The sequence below is a fragment of the Equus caballus genome, chromosome 3 (assembly GCF_041296265.1).
Source record: "Equus caballus isolate H_3958 breed thoroughbred chromosome 3, TB-T2T, whole genome shotgun sequence".
Classification (NCBI taxonomy): domain Eukaryota; kingdom Metazoa; phylum Chordata; class Mammalia; order Perissodactyla; family Equidae; genus Equus; species Equus caballus.
This window is the reverse complement of record NC_091686.1, coordinates 23,679,295-23,695,163: the sequence shown is the minus strand read 5'-3', so window position 1 is coordinate 23,695,163 and position 15,869 is coordinate 23,679,295. Positions and strand designations below refer to the sequence as shown.

At 41.5% G+C, this 15,869-nt stretch overlaps 1 protein-coding gene across 2 annotated transcripts in view; it reads left to right on the top strand.

The window, feature by feature from the left end:
• RFWD3 (ring finger and WD repeat domain 3) overlaps window positions 1-13,809 on the top strand; it is a 41,902-nt gene extending 28,093 nt beyond the window's left edge. For both annotated transcript variants that reach the window (XM_023637327.2, XM_070262063.1), the window contains exons 7-13: window positions 1,763-1,877; window positions 2,380-2,608; window positions 4,974-5,124; window positions 6,288-6,464; window positions 8,114-8,328; window positions 9,582-9,793; window positions 11,616-13,809. In XM_023637327.2, coding sequence (XP_023493095.2) covers window positions 1,763-1,877; window positions 2,380-2,608; window positions 4,974-5,124; window positions 6,288-6,464; window positions 8,114-8,328; window positions 9,582-9,793; window positions 11,616-11,759 — 1,243 coding nt within the window. In that variant the 3' untranslated portion in view covers window positions 11,760-13,809. The remainder of the gene's footprint in view (window positions 1-1,762; window positions 1,878-2,379; window positions 2,609-4,973; window positions 5,125-6,287; window positions 6,465-8,113; window positions 8,329-9,581; window positions 9,794-11,615) is intronic.
• The last annotated feature ends 2,060 nt before the right edge of the window (window positions 13,810-15,869 follow it).

Here is a 15,869-nt window from a genome sequence, read left to right as displayed (position 1 = left end):
CACCACCCAATAGGCCATGCTGAGGCGGTGTCCCACGTAGCACAACCAGAGGCACTCACAACTAGAATACACAACTATGTACTGGGGGGCTTTGGGGAGAAGAAGAGGAAAGGGAAAAAAAAAGATTAACAATTTATACTCCCCCCAGCAACAGTGTAAGTGATTTCTTGTTTTTTTCATACACTCGTCTCCTTTTATTATCAGATTCAATTCTTGCCAGTCTCATGGGGTGAAATAGTATTTACCTAATTTGCATTTACTCAATTACTAATGGGGTTGAACATACTCTTCTATGAATTGTGTTTATATCTTTTACTCATTTATATTGAGCAAAATGTATTTTGTTCCTTATTAATTTATAATTCTTTGTGTTTTCCTTATATTGATTCCTTGTTGGTTGTATACATTGCAAATGTCATCCCCCAGTCTGTGGCTTCTCTCTTTAACTTGTTTATGGTCTCTTTTATTGACCATGAGTTTTTAATTTTTAACATAATCGTTTATGAATATCTTGTTTTGTGCTTTTTGTGTCTACCGCTTCAAGGTCATAAAGACGTAATATCTTCTAAAGTCTTTAGAAGTTTTGCTTTTTACACAGATTTTTAATCTATCTAAAATCTAGTCTTATGGATAACAAGTTCTAGCATAATTATTAAAAAGTATATTCTTTCTATGTGAATTCTCATTGCTGCCTCTATCCTAAATTAAGTTTCTACGTATGAATGAACTACTCTTGCTACGTGCTGTTTGTTGATTCTCGCCCAGTACTCCCAAGTTACAATTTATTGTAGCTTTAAAATACATCCTCCCACCTCGTTCTTCAAAACTCACTTTCCTGTTCTTGCCATTTTGCTCTTCCATATTAATTTAAAATTAGTTTGGTGAGTTCCCTGAAAAACTCCGAGATCTTGATTGAAATTGCACTGTATTTTTAGAGTAACTTGAGAAGTGCCATCTTCATGATTTTGAGTCTTTACAGCCATGGACATTATATAATATCCTTTCATGTATTCACTGTTTTCTTGTGTCTTTTACAAGTGTGCTTTCCTTTGTAAAGATCCTGCATGCCCTTTACCTTTATTCCTAGGTTGCTATTGTTAGAATTGCTGTTGTCAGTGAATTTATTTCTATTATATTTCCTGATCAGTTATCTGGTGTTTAGAAAATGCTATTATCTAATTTTCTTAATCTTGATTCAAGCACTGATTTTTATTCTTGGTGAATGTGTCCTCTCATTATGCATTGTTCTTTATAGGTATTTGTGCTTTTTAATTCTAATTGTTCTTTCTTTTGTTAGCATTTTCCTGGTATATACTTTCTTTTTAACTTAAGCCCTTTTTTGTGGTATTATAGGAGTATCTGATGAACAATGAATAGCTTATTATTTTCTTTTAATAGAATAGAGAACCTTGGTCTTTTAACATGTCATTTTACTCTTATATAATTTGGTCCCAACTCAAGCAGTGAACTTGGCTCTGTTCTCTCATTTTCTATTTTTAGTCCTCATTCCCTAGAGGGAGCCTGACTTCTGGCTGTCACTACCTGCTTTGACACCAAAGCCCAGTAGGCTCATGAGTTCAGCCCTGCATGCTACTTTTCTGTATTGTTTCTGGACTTGAGAGATTTTTCTCGTATTGTACTCACTATCATGACATAGTTACAGCACAGTATGTATATCATAGCATGAACTTACTGTGCCATCTTGATGGGAAGTCTTCTGTAGCCTCCTAATCTCCCCCTGTTGCTGGCTTTCCCTCTCTAGTTCCTTACTGAAGGAGCAGATGCTGCGGCAACAGGCCGAGCTAGAGTCAGCACAGTGCCGGCTCCAGCTGCAAGTCCTCACTGAGGAGTGCACCAGGCTTCATAGTCGTGTCCAGGTGAGGTGGCCCTTTCCAATCCGAAGAATTTGGGGGATAGGAATTGAAAAGAAAAGGAATCTAAATATTGCTTGGGTTTATCTTGGATACAAATAGGATTTACTAAGTTTTTCAGGATGTAAACATGACCTGCTATTTTATTTCTGATTAGAGTATTTGTCTGAAGCTTACACACTTTATGATGAATTCTACTGCAGTCTGGATTTTTAAAAAAATTAAACAGCCAGCTGATAATTCAAGCTTGTTTAAGTCATTTCACCTCCTTGAATCTGCCAATAAAATGAAAGTTTTAGACAAAACAACCGTTGAAGACTTTCAACCCTAATATTTTCTGATTCTGTGCTCTCCTTATTTCAGTTGCTTGTTGAAATACCGTGAAAACTGCAGCAGCTCTCTGGGATTTGTGTTAACATTTTCATATGTTAAATTAAATCAAGGAATTGTACATGAAGGGAATATCAAACGAAAAAGCTTCACATTTATAAAATATTTTTTATTTTAGGACTTGCAAAAACTTATTGTGCAGCATCAGGATCAGATTTCACAGCAACCCAGGGGCTCCCAAGCACGTTTACAAAACAGCGTGCCCTCCAGCCAGGGCCAGCACAAGTACCATTTCCAGAAGACCTTCACGGTGTCTCAGACAGGAAACTGCCGAATTATGACATACTGTGATGCTCTGGGCTGCCTGGTGGTGTCACAACCTTCTCCTCAGGCCTCCTTCCTTCCAGGTGAACAGTCCACAACCTCTGCTTTCATGTTCATTATTGGACTACATTTATTTCTCTCCTCTCTTTTTGGAGAATCCATGACTCACTAATGGGTGCACACTGACCACAGCCCACCAAATCACCTTTCCTAATCAGTTCCCTGTTAATGCAGATACTTTAGCGTGCTGCAGAGATGTCTGTAGCGTCTATTGACTTCATTCTGTGAAGTTGTTCACCAAAAGGGCAGAAATACTGATAACTGGGATAAAGTGAAAGAAGATGAGGTACTTGGAAGTGTGGGTTCCTGGGATAGTCCAGGGAGGACATCACCCCCTGGATGTCCCATTAAAGGTACAGATTCATTTTAGACTGGGAGTACTCAAAAAACACTCCCCCAAGGGCTAATTCAAGTTGAAATAAGATCTAATACTTATTTTCTGTAGTGTACAAATTCCAAATAAAAGAATTTGGGAATACATTGATACTCTACTAATTTTCTCATATTGTGCTTTTTAACCTTAATTTTAGGTTGTATTAATTTGGAAAACCAGATCTCCTCACATACCCAATTAAATCATTCCTCAGTGTTGTGGATGTTTCTTTGTACCACCTTCAGCTTGTGATTTCTGCCAACTGTCAGGGCCCTTTGCTTCAGCCTGATTTCCTCTGTCTCCGCACTTAGAAGTTCCATTCACATGCTTCAAAACTGTGTCCTCGAAGTTAGGATTGGGAGTGGAATCCCTAGATTGTCATATATTTTTCTAGTCACTGATATTAGCTATGAGTTGAGAGATTATCAAGGGGCTCCAATTGAGGGGAAAATATGAAGATTGTTTATAATGTTCCTATTTCTCATCCAAGTTTTTAATAAAAAGAATTATAATTAAATAAAACATCTTTGAAAATTGGAAAAATACTCGTTTCTTCTCCTTGTTCCCCCAATTGGGTATGATCTGTTCCTTTTTCCTTGATGTATCTATTCCACCCTGCACAGCCCAGCTCTTCTTCTTTTTTTTTTTTTTTGAAGAAGATTAGCCCTAAGCTAACATCTGCTGCCAATCCTCCTCTTTTTGCTGAGGAAGCCTGGCCCTGAGCTAACATCTGTGCCCATCCTCCTCTCCTTTATATGTGGGACACCTACCACAGCATGGCTTATCAAGCCATGCCATGTCCGCACCCAGGATCTGAACCAGCGAGCCCTGGGCTGCCAAAGCAGAACGTGTGTGTTTAACCGCTGTGCCTCCAGGCCAGCCCCAGCACTAGCTCTTCTTGATATCCTGCTGGTGCTGATTTCTCCTTGTTGCCATTGATGATTACCTAGGCAAGTGTTCATGCTCCCTTCTTGATTTAAAGCCTATAGTTTCCCTGTTTATGTCTCTGGCTCTCCTAATTCTGTTTCAGGAGAAAATGCAAAGAACTCGCCCACTTGATTTCCTGGAGAAGCTGAAGTGTGATTCAAGGCTATCATGTGTAACTCAGATAATAATAGATATTTAGTGAAAGTAAATATATCATCATAGCCTAATAAGAGAACAGAGTAAGAAATAAATTAAAAAGGACAAGTTCTGGAGTTTTTTGCCCTCCTGGAATGATATACATTGATTGGGATTCTTGAGGTGTCATCTGTTTTCATTCCATTTCAGACAAATGTAGCATATCTTGACCCCCTGAGATAGAAATTTATCTTCATTCTTTTTTGTTCAGTGTCTCTTCTGCATCTTGAGTGTTGGTGGTTGAAATGGTATGGTCTCTTTCTCTCTGTCTCTCTTATCAGCTTTATTAAAGTATAATTGACATATAATAAATTGCACATGTTTAAAGCATACAGTTTGGTAAGTTTGGATATATTTGTATGCCCCTGAAATCATCATCACAATCAAGATAATGAGCATATCTATCACCCCACGTTTTCTCATGCCCTTTCGTAATCTGTCTCCCACCTGACCCTCCCTTCTCTCACCATCCCCAAGCAACCACTGATCTACTTTCTATCACTATAGATAAGTTTACGTTTTCTAGGATTTTACATAAGTGAAATCATACAGTATTACTCTTTTTTGTCTGGCTGCTTTCAGCATAAGTTTTTTGAGATACGTCCATATTACTGTATATATCAATAGTTCATTCTCTTTTATTTATGGCTAGTATTCCACTGTATATGTATACAATGATTTATCCATTTACCTGTTGCTGGAGATTTGGAATGGAATATGCTTTTTAAAATAACTTATAACCCTGGGGAATTTTTATTTTCTTTGTTTGACCTGCTGTTTTCCAGGGACTTGTATGCCAAGAAAGATGAACAAGGGAGCCTCTTGAACAGGTAGTTTGCTTTGCCCTAGATTGACTTTCATTGTGCTGTTTCACTCTCTCTTACCTTTGGCAGGCTTTGGCGTTAAGATGTTGAGTACTGCCAACATGAAGAGCAGTCAGTACATTCCCATGCATAGCAAACAGATCCGCGGACTGGCTTTCAGCAGTCGGTCCAAAGGCTTGCTGCTCTCTGCTTCTCTGGACAGCACTATTAAACTGACCAGGTGAGTCCTTCAGGGAGGAGATGGGCCCTGGGCTGTTTAATGTTGAACGGTGTGGAAATTAATATCCTTATTATGATGGTCTTAGCTTGCTTTTTTTTTTTTTTTTGGTGTGAGGCATTGTCTTCTGAGATTCAGGCTCATTGAATTTAAAATCTGTCGCTTTTAAGTGGACACAGCAGGTTATAAAACAGTATGTGTAGTGTCCTGTTTCTTTAAAATTATATATGTTGCAAAATACTTCTTAAGCCATACAGACGAGAGTAGTACGCTAGAGATAGTAGAATGACAATATGGAGAGAGCCTTGGGATCTGGCACCATGGAGTCACCATACCAGCTTGGCATTGCTTATTCCTGATCTGTTACGTGGATCATTCTGCCTAACAGAAATGCTTACCAGGAACTCAGTCTCCTGGGGTACCAGGATGACTTCTCTCATCAGTAACCCTCAGTTACTGCCTTTTATCTTTCACATGCTCTGCCAGTGCTGTGAATTAGATCTCAGTGTGCTCCATGCCCTTATCTTTTAGGAAGTAGTTCTGATCAGATCTCTGATAGTTGGCTTCCTGTTTAATTTCTGCAACTAAATCTGAGGGACATCACGATAGCACTATCAGGCCTGATAAGCTTTTTGACTTTTCAAGACTGCTTCAGCTTAATTTTGCCCCAAAACTCAACATACCATTATATTTTATATGTATGTATTAGCCTATGATTTTTTTCTAGTGGTTTTCAAAAATAGGGGGAAAAGAAGAAAAGTTAAATACCAGAGTGTTATTGACTACCTCTGGGTGTTTAGATTATAATTTATTTTACTTCCCTTATGTGTATTTTCTAATTTTTTAACATTGAATATGATTACCTGTGTAATAGGTAACTATGGAGAAGGTAAGGGGTAGGGTGGGGAATGTACTGTTTATATGGCTTTTTAACTTATTCTTTTACATCCTTAGAGCTCAAAGGAAAACTGTGTCCCCCAAAACAAATATTTTTGAATGAGAAGGAGTTATCTGGGCAGTCCCCTAGAAGAAACTGGGAATCCAAATAGAGTTTGGGTGTGTGGGTGTGTTCTTAAAAGATCATCGTTGAAATGATAATCTTTACATCTTCGTTACATATTTGATTTTCTTAATGCATAGTTGTAAAAGTCTCTTGAACTCCACAGCCTGGAAACAAATACCGTGGTCCAGACTTATAACGCTGGACGTCCTGTCTGGAGCTGCTGCTGGTGTCTTGATGAAAACAATTACATGTATGCCGGACTGGTCAATGGTTCAATTCTGGTGTATGACCTTCGAAACACGAGCAGTCATATCCAGGAGTTAGTACCTCAGAAAGCCAGGTACGGAGCTGCTTACTTTTTTCCTGTAGGTAGCAGCTTTCTCTTGGACTGTTATTTTTTAATCCTCTCCTTCCAGAGTGTTTCACAGATGGTCAGAATTTCTCACAGAGGGCAGTTCTCTGAGTCCACTGATTAGTCTCACTTCTCACTTCAGAATCAGTAAGATCCTTAGAGTTTTGTGTTCATACTTCACATGGTAGAAAGCTCTGGTACCAAGTATATAGAGTATATATACTCATCACCCAGCATGGCAAAATGAAGTCAGATCTGTGTTCAGAACCCAGCTCCACAATGTACGAGCTGTGTGACCTTGGTCATGTTTCTTGGCCTGTCGTAGCTTCATCTGTAAACTATGGTTAGCATAGATTTGCTCTCATAGTTGCATGTCTAACACACTAGAAGAGATCAGTAAAGAGTAGCCCAATAAAAAGTGATTTAAAACTTCCCTAATCCACAGCTAAACCAACTTGGTCTAAGGATACAATACAACTATGATTTATCATAATCAAGTTACAGAGTTGGGAGGTTTGCAAAGTCAGCCCCGTCTCTGAGGGTGGGTGGCCACCAGCGCTACTGTGGCTCTTCAGAATGTGTCGAGTGCCATTTGGGGATAATACTCTTCTAGAGGCATAAAGTTCTCAAAAGGGGAGTGGGGTCTGTGACCTGGGCCAAAATGAGAAGTGTCTTAGGAGGAATTTCCATTTCCAATTTGAATATGTATTAAAAAGAGGCACAGGGATCTAAATATAAAGATATCACTACAGTGATAATGACTTCTGAAACCTAGCCCAGCACTTGGGTTTTCTTTTCATTTCGGTGGGGTGGAATCATGCTTCAGTGATGTGGTCGTGGGCCTGAAGATGATTGATGCAAACTTAGACAAATGTGAGCTCCAGGCAAACAAGGTAACTGCCATCGATGTAGAAGGATCCACATAGAGCAGGCAGTAAAATACAGCAAATAGCAGCAAGGAAAGAATATGTGTATGTATGGTTCATTTTTTTAGTTTGCCTGGGTTAGCTTCATTCTGACAGGGCAGTGAAATAAAGCAGACAAAGTGATCGCTTTGGCAACTTCAGCAGAAACGGGTTCATAGTAACATGGTCTGCAGGCCAGTATTTCTGAGAAGAGTTCTTGGCATATGACGCTGGTCATATGCTTGCAGAAAGAGATTTAGAAAATCTCTAAAGAAAAGATCCTATTTCTGAATTAAAGTGTGGTTGCTTTAGGCTGTATTTTAATTGAAGGGTCTGTCAACAACAGCTTGGAAGCTTTCTTTTATTAGATGTATAAGCTGTGTTTCCTTCCTGACTTTTCTTGTATATGTGGCTAACCCCATTTCCAGAAGCCTCACACCAGTCTAGCTTTCTTGTAATTGTGATCTTATACTATTCAATTTCCTAGTCCATTTTTTCATTGCTTTTAGGGCATGTGGTGTCTCCTCTGAAATTGGACACAGAATGTTACATATATGCCCTTTTGTTTCTACAAGTGGGTTGGTAGTTTTTATCACATAAAGGATAGTGACCCACAGGTTTTTAATCTCTTCTTATAGAGGTAGGAATGTGCTTGAGGGCTCCTGGTAGTGGGGTCTGGAGCAGTCCAAGTATTGGAACGTGAAAGACATGGTGTCCTTTCTTTCCCTTCAGATGCCCACTGGTATCCTTGTCATACATACCCCGAGCTGCCTCAGCTACATTTCCGTATGGTGGAGTGTTGGCTGGAACCTTGGAGAACGCTTCCTTCTGGGAACTGAAAATGGGCTTTTCTCATTGGCCTCATGTGCTGCCTGTGGAGCCAGGGGGCTGCATAGACTTTCAGACAGAGAGCAGTACCCGCCACTGTCTTGTGACCTACAGGCCTGGTGAGTGTTGGGGTGTCCTTGTGGGACCTTCTGTGGTTTGGGTAGAGGGGAAGACAGGAGAGTTTGCCCTACCCTTCAGATAGTACTGAGGCCCCTCACAGGCTAACAGCTCTTGCTACTACAGTGAGGATGGTGGCCCCAAGTCCTTCCATAGAGCCTGCCTCCCGACTCCTCACTTGTGTGAACGGGGACATAGTCTGCCAGATACTCCCTGGAAGTGAAGTAGCCACTTTAGGAGCCTCTATGATTTAGAACAGTGGTGGTATGAGGAGACCTGCTCTTGAAGCCACTGAGCCACCTTCACATCCGTTTCATATCTGCTGCTTGCCCCTCACTTCACTTAAAAGAAAGGACCAGATGAAGGCAGCCCGGTGGGGCTGAGTAGGGTATTAGCTGTTCCTCCTTATCTGGGGCCAACAAAGGTAAATGGGGAGTAGATGGACAGCCATGGTGGGCCTAGCCGGCTGAACTTCTCACTGCCTCCAGAACCAGGGTGGAGCCCCGGACAGCCACCTGTGCTTAAACTCCCTGGTTCTTGTAGCCTGAGAGGTCTGAATCTAAATTCCTAATGAACTATACTGATGGTGAGGCAGGTGTTTTGGCAGAGACAGTCATTAAAGTGCCCATACTTCAGCTAGTTGTGGGTAGGCCTAATCAGTTAAGTGTTTTTTGGGCTGAGCATCTGCGTCAGCCAACTCTTCCTACGGTTTTGGTTCTTAGTTACCTCATAGGTGTTCTCTCTCCAAGGCTGTGATTTGCTGTGACTTATGTAGAAAGCTTGGGTGTCCCATTTTGTCCTCCAGCTTTTGTTTGCCTCTGCAGAACTGCAGGTATCTATTCCCCCTCTGTAGTAGTATGCTTTCACTTCATAAAGATGTGCAATTCCAGGGGCTCATGGGGTCTTCACGGGGGAAGGAAGAAAAAACTTGTGGTCAGAACTCTTAAGGAAGATAAAAACCCAAGCAGAGGTCTGGCAGGATACAGTGATTTTACTAAAAAGGATCTCAGAATTATTTCCCTCATGGGCAAAAACCTATTGTAAACACCTTGCTTCATCCTAGCCTAGGGTTCTACATTTCATTTTTGCTGTATTGTTTTGTTCTTGTTATTATGTTTGCTTTGTAGCTATTGTTGATGGTTTAACAAAGTGTGGCTTTTCCATTCAACTAGGTTGTAAGCATCTGAGGTTCAGGTACTTGGTTATTTTCTTTGGACCATCCCTGTGAAGCAACACTGATTTCTCTGTCCCGTAGATAAAAATCATACCACCTTACGAAGCGTGCTGATGGAGATGTCCTACAAGCTGGATGATGCTGGAGAGCCAGTTTGCTCCTGCCATCCTGTACAAACATTCCTTGGGGGACCCACTTGCAAACTGCTAACCAAAAGTGCCATTTTCCAAAACCCAAAGAATGATGGCAACATCCTGGTGTGTACTGGGGATGAAGCGTCAAATTCTGCCCTGGTAAGCCTATTATTTTTGATACAGAAGAATTTAAAGCAAAAAGCTCAAGTTCTCTGTAATTTCATATATCTGCATATGTGTGTATATCTGTGGTTGCTTAATCTATTTTTTACACAAGTCACACTTTACATACTGCTCTGTCGTTGGCTCTTTACCCATTTAACTTACTATCTTGGATATCTTTCCATTTCAATATCTGTAGATTCACCTCATTCTTTTTACCTGAGTTATAGTGTCCTGTGGGACTGTGAACCTATAAAGAAAAAAGGCGCTACTGAAACCCCTATGAAATAATTGATTCAGGCATCCACTTCATCAATTCAGGATAAAGCCAACACATGAAAGGTTAATGGGAAATTTTACAGTGGAGGGGTCAGCCTGTCACCACCTGAAAACATTGATCAGCCTTAGCATTACTGTAAGTGGGTTAACCAGGAATTCTTTGCCTCTTAATGTTAAGACAATATGAAGCACATGGTGTCTTCTGTGAGATGTCCTTGAACCTGAATTTAATCAAGCCTTAGAGCAGCACTGTCCAATATAGTCACACTAGCCACGTGCGCGCTTGAAATGTGGTTTGTGTGAATGAAAACCTTAATTTTTAAATTTTTAATATAAATATAAGTAGCTTTATGTCGCTAGTGGCCCCCATATTGGATAGCACCACTCTAGAGTGTAGTGCTAACTTTCATTTACTGGAATTGCAATAGATAGAGAACAATGTAGATAATAGCACAGAAAGCAAACAGGCAAATCTAGGTTGCGGGCGTCCTGTGGGACAACGGGCCCAGCTTCTGCAACAATGGCAGAAGAAAAAAAGCGGGGAGGTTGGGATCTGCTCTAGATTAAAATAGACTTATTAACATTTATAACTGCCAATGTAATGTAGACTTTACTTGGATCCTGATTCAAGCAAACCAAATGTAACAAGAGACTATCAGAAAATTTTGATTATGCACTGGATGTTAGATAATACTATGAGATTATTGTTTGTTTTGTTGTACATGATGACGTTGTTATAAGAAACTTTTTTTTAGAGATGCATACTTAAGTATATAGGAGTAAAATGACATGAAATCAGCCAAGAAAAAAGTAGAATCAATAAAGCAGAGGTGGCAAAAGCTTAATGATCTGAGTGATGGGTAGCTCATTGTAGTTTAAAATTTTATTACTTTAAAATTATTATTACTTAAGAATTTTTTCATTAAAAAACATTTTTTAAAAGGAAAAGAAAACTCCAGTTAGAAGATGGGGTCCATGAAGGCAGAGACAGGGACTTTGTCTTCTTTTCCTGTCTGTCCCTAGAAGAGTGCCAGGCACACAGATTAAAGGGGTGATGCTCAGCTTGATTTTCAGATCCGCTCTGAAAGCCAGGCAGACTAATGGCTGATTGCAGTAGGTGAGGATGTGCCTGAAGCATGTCAAGTGTGCTGGCTTGGTGCAACCTTGTGAAGGTTAGGGATGGGCTACTTTGCTCCCCAGGCAGTGTGCTCTCTGCAGCTCTTTCAAAGTTGTCTTATGATAAAGCAAGCAAGTCTCAGGGCTGGCCCCATGCCCAAGTGATTAGGTTCATGCGCTCCGCTTCAGTGGCCCAGAGTTTCACCTGTTCAGATCCTGGGTGCAGACATGGCACCGCTTAAGCCATGCTGAGGCGGCATCCCACATGCCACGACTAGAAGGACCCACAACTAAAAATATACAACTATGTACCGGAGGTGCTCTGGGGAAAAAAAGGAAAAAAAAAATCTTTAAAAAAATAGAAAGCAAGTCTCTCAACTGACCTGAATGACTCCTGACCTTTATCTCTGCTTGTCATCTTTAGCTGTGGGATGCTGGGAGTGGCTCCTTGCTACAGGATCTGCAGACCCATCAGCCTGTCTTGGACATCTGCCCATTTGAGGTGAACCATAGCAGCTACTTGGCTACCTTAACAGAGAAGATGGTCCACCTCTATAGGTGGGAGTGACCATGGTCTTGAAACTTACAAGGCATGCTGCTGGTTAAGATTAAAGATCGTTTGCTAGCACCTAGCAGCCCTGAGCAAGAGCTCTGCTTATTGTCTGTGGCCGAGAACTTTTGGGATCATGGTTCCTTTGGATTGGTGTAATTCTAGGACTCCAGGTCACTGAAGCACTACAGATCATGTATTTGCTGTGTCCACCAAAAGAGTAAGTGACTGGTACTCCATCTACGTTATCCATTCCTTGGGTTAAAAGTTTTCATTAATCTTTGTTGAGAATCTGCATTTTCGATCAGACTTTCTGCTGGACCTCAGAGAGTATCCTCCCCTGGCAGTTATTTAGGATATGAGTGTGCACCAAGCATTTTCTGGAGGATGTCACACCATGCCTGAGTGGTCTTGTCACTTGAGCTGCGTGAGTTGAGAATGCTTATGTCCCTGAAGGGACTAACCATCTTCTTGATGCTGCATGGATGCAGAAGAGTCTTCAGTGGAACACAAGAGGGCACTGTAGAACCTTGCGAGGGATTTGATCTATTTCTGACCTTGTGGGCTGACAACCTTTTAGTAAGTTGGTCTTATCCCCACAGAAGTGTCTGGTAGAGTACATCTAATCTGCTTTGTGGCAGCAGCAGTTATCTTTCAGGTGTGCAGTGCTGTGATATTGACAAGCCCAGTGATGGAGGCACCTGATGAGACGTAGACCTTTTCCTAAGGCATGAAGTTCATCAGGTTGTGGGAGCCAAGGAAAGAGACCTGCTGTTTGAGCAGTGGGGAAGACTCATTTTTTTCTAGCCAGCTTAGAATCTCAGGATGGGTTTTATATAAGCCCAGCTTTGAAGATCACTCCTTTTCCTTCTCATTAGGAAAAGATGAGTGGTATGTCAAAGCTCTTGCTTAAGTCTCTACTAGTATCAAAGATAAAGTGTTGTTAGTGAAATATTTATTCTCAGGAAGATAATAGTGGTTCGAGACGTGTGTGGATTTGCAGGGAGATGCCCACCAGCTTTCATTCCATCCCTGGGTTGTCCGACTCTGGGAGCTGCAATTTTTCCAGCGGAGGGTTCAGTTTATACCTGTTTGCTTTGCCTGAGGCTACTCTGCAACACTCCGGTCCACAGCAGAACGTGCCTCAAGGGCTGGACAGTCACTGCCCTGTTCTTGGGAGCAGGATGGCTAACAGTGTGATTTTCTTAAATAATTGTTGGAGAAAAGTTATCATTATTTTTATTTTACAACAGTTATGACCTGTCAACTCCTGAGCTGTTTCCAGTATTTCTTACCAGCAAGAGGTTATTGCAGTCGATTCTCCCCAGAGTTCCAAGTTCTAGGTGTGCCTTTTAAAGAGTGGCTTCTTTCTATTTAAGGTCATCTTTCAAAAAGCCAGTTTCCAGGCCTGGAAAGAGCCCTCTTTTCTCAAAGATATTCCTTTTGCTATGTTGATAATTAAGAATGTCTGCCAGGCCTAGAGCATCAGTGGCAGAAAGAGATTTGAATTAAAAAGCAGAACTCATCTGGTTTCCGCAGATTGTCACAGAGAGGATGCAGATGGTCAGGCCCTGGCTGCCTTTGTCTTTGGCAGGGGCAGAACCTGGGCAGGGTTAGGACTGGACTAGTGTTGAAGTACGCTCACCTGAAGCTGATGCCCCAACGCGTAGGAACCGAAGGAAGCTGAGTGAACCTCATGTCTTACCAAGCCTTGCGTTATTCTGGTAAATTTGAATGTTTTAGAAACAAATTCATATGACTATGGCTAATTTCTCCAAAGGAAAAAACTTCACCCCTAACTCCCCAACCCCAGGCCCCCTCTGCCTGGCAGGAGATTACATCTATAGACCTGGCCCTGCCCCACTCTGTTCAGTCACCCTGTCTGTAAAGTGCTTTTCCTATTTGAGGGTGGGAGTTAAGCAGACTGAAAATACCCTGTCATTGTAGATATCCTTTACCTACTTTGAAAACAGGGCAATTGGATCTCTGTTCGTGTTCTATGTTTTAATGTTTGTGTTTTATGTTTTAATGTTACTATGAAAATAAAGCATCTGCCTTGTGTACCGGCTCCTGGTGTCTGTTGTCTCTTTGACTGCCAGAGGCAGGAACAGGTCTGCCTCTTGGGAGAGGGGTATAATCCCAGTCTGGGAGATTTCTCCATTTCAAGCAGTGTCCTAGGTCTGAGTTGCACAGGATGGTCCCTGGATCTGAAGTAAACATCTCATTTACGTTTATGAGGTGGTTTAAGGTTTAGCTGGCAATTCTATTTCACTGTTGCTAATGGAAAGCTGTGTGTTTGCCTGTTAAGAATTCCCCTTCGCTGGTTATTTGTCTGTTTACTCTCAGATCCAAGGGGCTAACTCCTGAAAACTACGTATCCCAGACTCCCTTTGCCTGCTGTCTTCCTGTTAGTTTCTTTGAATCCAGAAGACTGCAATATAGGAGGAGAAGACGACTTACCCTTTTATTTCTTCTAGTCTTTGGCAGCACTTCTGATGGTGGCAGCAGTGTTGGGCAAATGTGGGCTCCTGGGTTCCTACTGAGCACAGTTCTGGCCAAGTGCCTCAGTTTCTTTGTTCTGTTTAGTTTAGGAATTTCTATTGCCATAAATCATGGTGTTCTGGGATTAGACTGGAAGGGCTGAAAATGTGTTCCAGCTGAATAGCAAATTGAGTCTGTATACTAGATTCCGGGAGGACTGAATCCATAGGTCTTAGCTTACTATTGTAATGGAGCCTGGTACTCCAACAGAAGATGACAGAGGTCCTGGGGTAGAAATAAACCCCCAATTACTAAGAAACCCTACATCGTTGTTTTCTTGTTCATAATACTCTTCCTCTTGTTTCCCATCTCAGTGACTGGCTGTAAGTGAAATTCTGAAAATAGATGTTTGTGTGTCCTTGTCCTTTTATCAGTCAATTTCTGTTTGTTGGTAATGATCTCCTGTTTATTTAACCCTTTTATAGTTTACAAAGCCCCTTCCTAATATATTTTTAAACAATGTTGTGGAATAAGTATTGTTACTCCAATTTACAGGGGAAGAAAGAGGTTAAAAATTCTATTAAAGGAAAATGGCATTTAGGTGGTATTCAATTAAATTTTACATTCCCTAGTCTTTACATTCTCTACTTTCCAATAGTGACAGCTGAGCAGGAGTTGGGGAACCTGGGTGGAAGCTCACTTCCACCCTTGATGTCTCTGTTTCCAGAACAGCCTAGGCTGATTCCCTACAACTTCTCCTACATTTAAAATGAAAATAAAACAGACAGTCTTGCATATCATGACACTTACAAATGCCCTCATTTGTCTTGAGTTTCTGGGTGCTGAGGCTGGGAACACCACCGTCCAGTGAAGAGTCCGTGACACATGGGCTAGAACCCCCCCAGTTCAGGGCTATCACAGACGTCAGCTGAAAGGGGAAAGAAGTGGGTGGAGCTGCTCTGTCTTGCTCCTAGAGAGCGGAGTGCAGTGCTGGCTGAGGAAGGAGCCTGCTGTTGAGACGATGTGCAGAGGAGTGCCATGACCCCTCGTGTGCCCCTAAAGAGTAACAATAGGTTCATCCAGTTATGGACTCACCAAGCAGAATGGCTCACCTGGAGGCTAGACGTGGGCCCAAATAACAATATCTGGATTAAAAGGAAATGTTGCACATTGAGAGGAAAACAAAGGAAGTTCAGAACTTCACTTAACAGATGCTTGGGTAAAAAGACTGGAGGTTCTGTTACCTAAGCTAAACTCTGAGCTGCCGACAGTTGGATGGACTGTTGGTTAATGAAAGTGGAGGCTTAGCAGGGCACTTGTTCCTGGAATAGAGGAGAGAATGTCTTCCCCGGGATAAATAGTCATACTCTGCCTTCAAACTCTTTGCAGTGCTCAGGTCTGTATCATGCCCATAGACCTTCCGTACCATCTGATTAAAATGTCACCATAAGGTTAAAGCAGTGCTTCCAGAAGGGTCCTGGTAATTCCAGGCTTGAGCCATGGTGGGAGGTATTGGGCGTTGGTGTGGCTCAGTTGTTTCTCTTAAACATGGTACAGAAAATTGATTGTTTGTCAGGTTAGCCAGGAACAGATCAGGAAGGAATGAGGGCCTGTCATAAGAAAGTGATGGGGGTAGGGGGGAAGGGG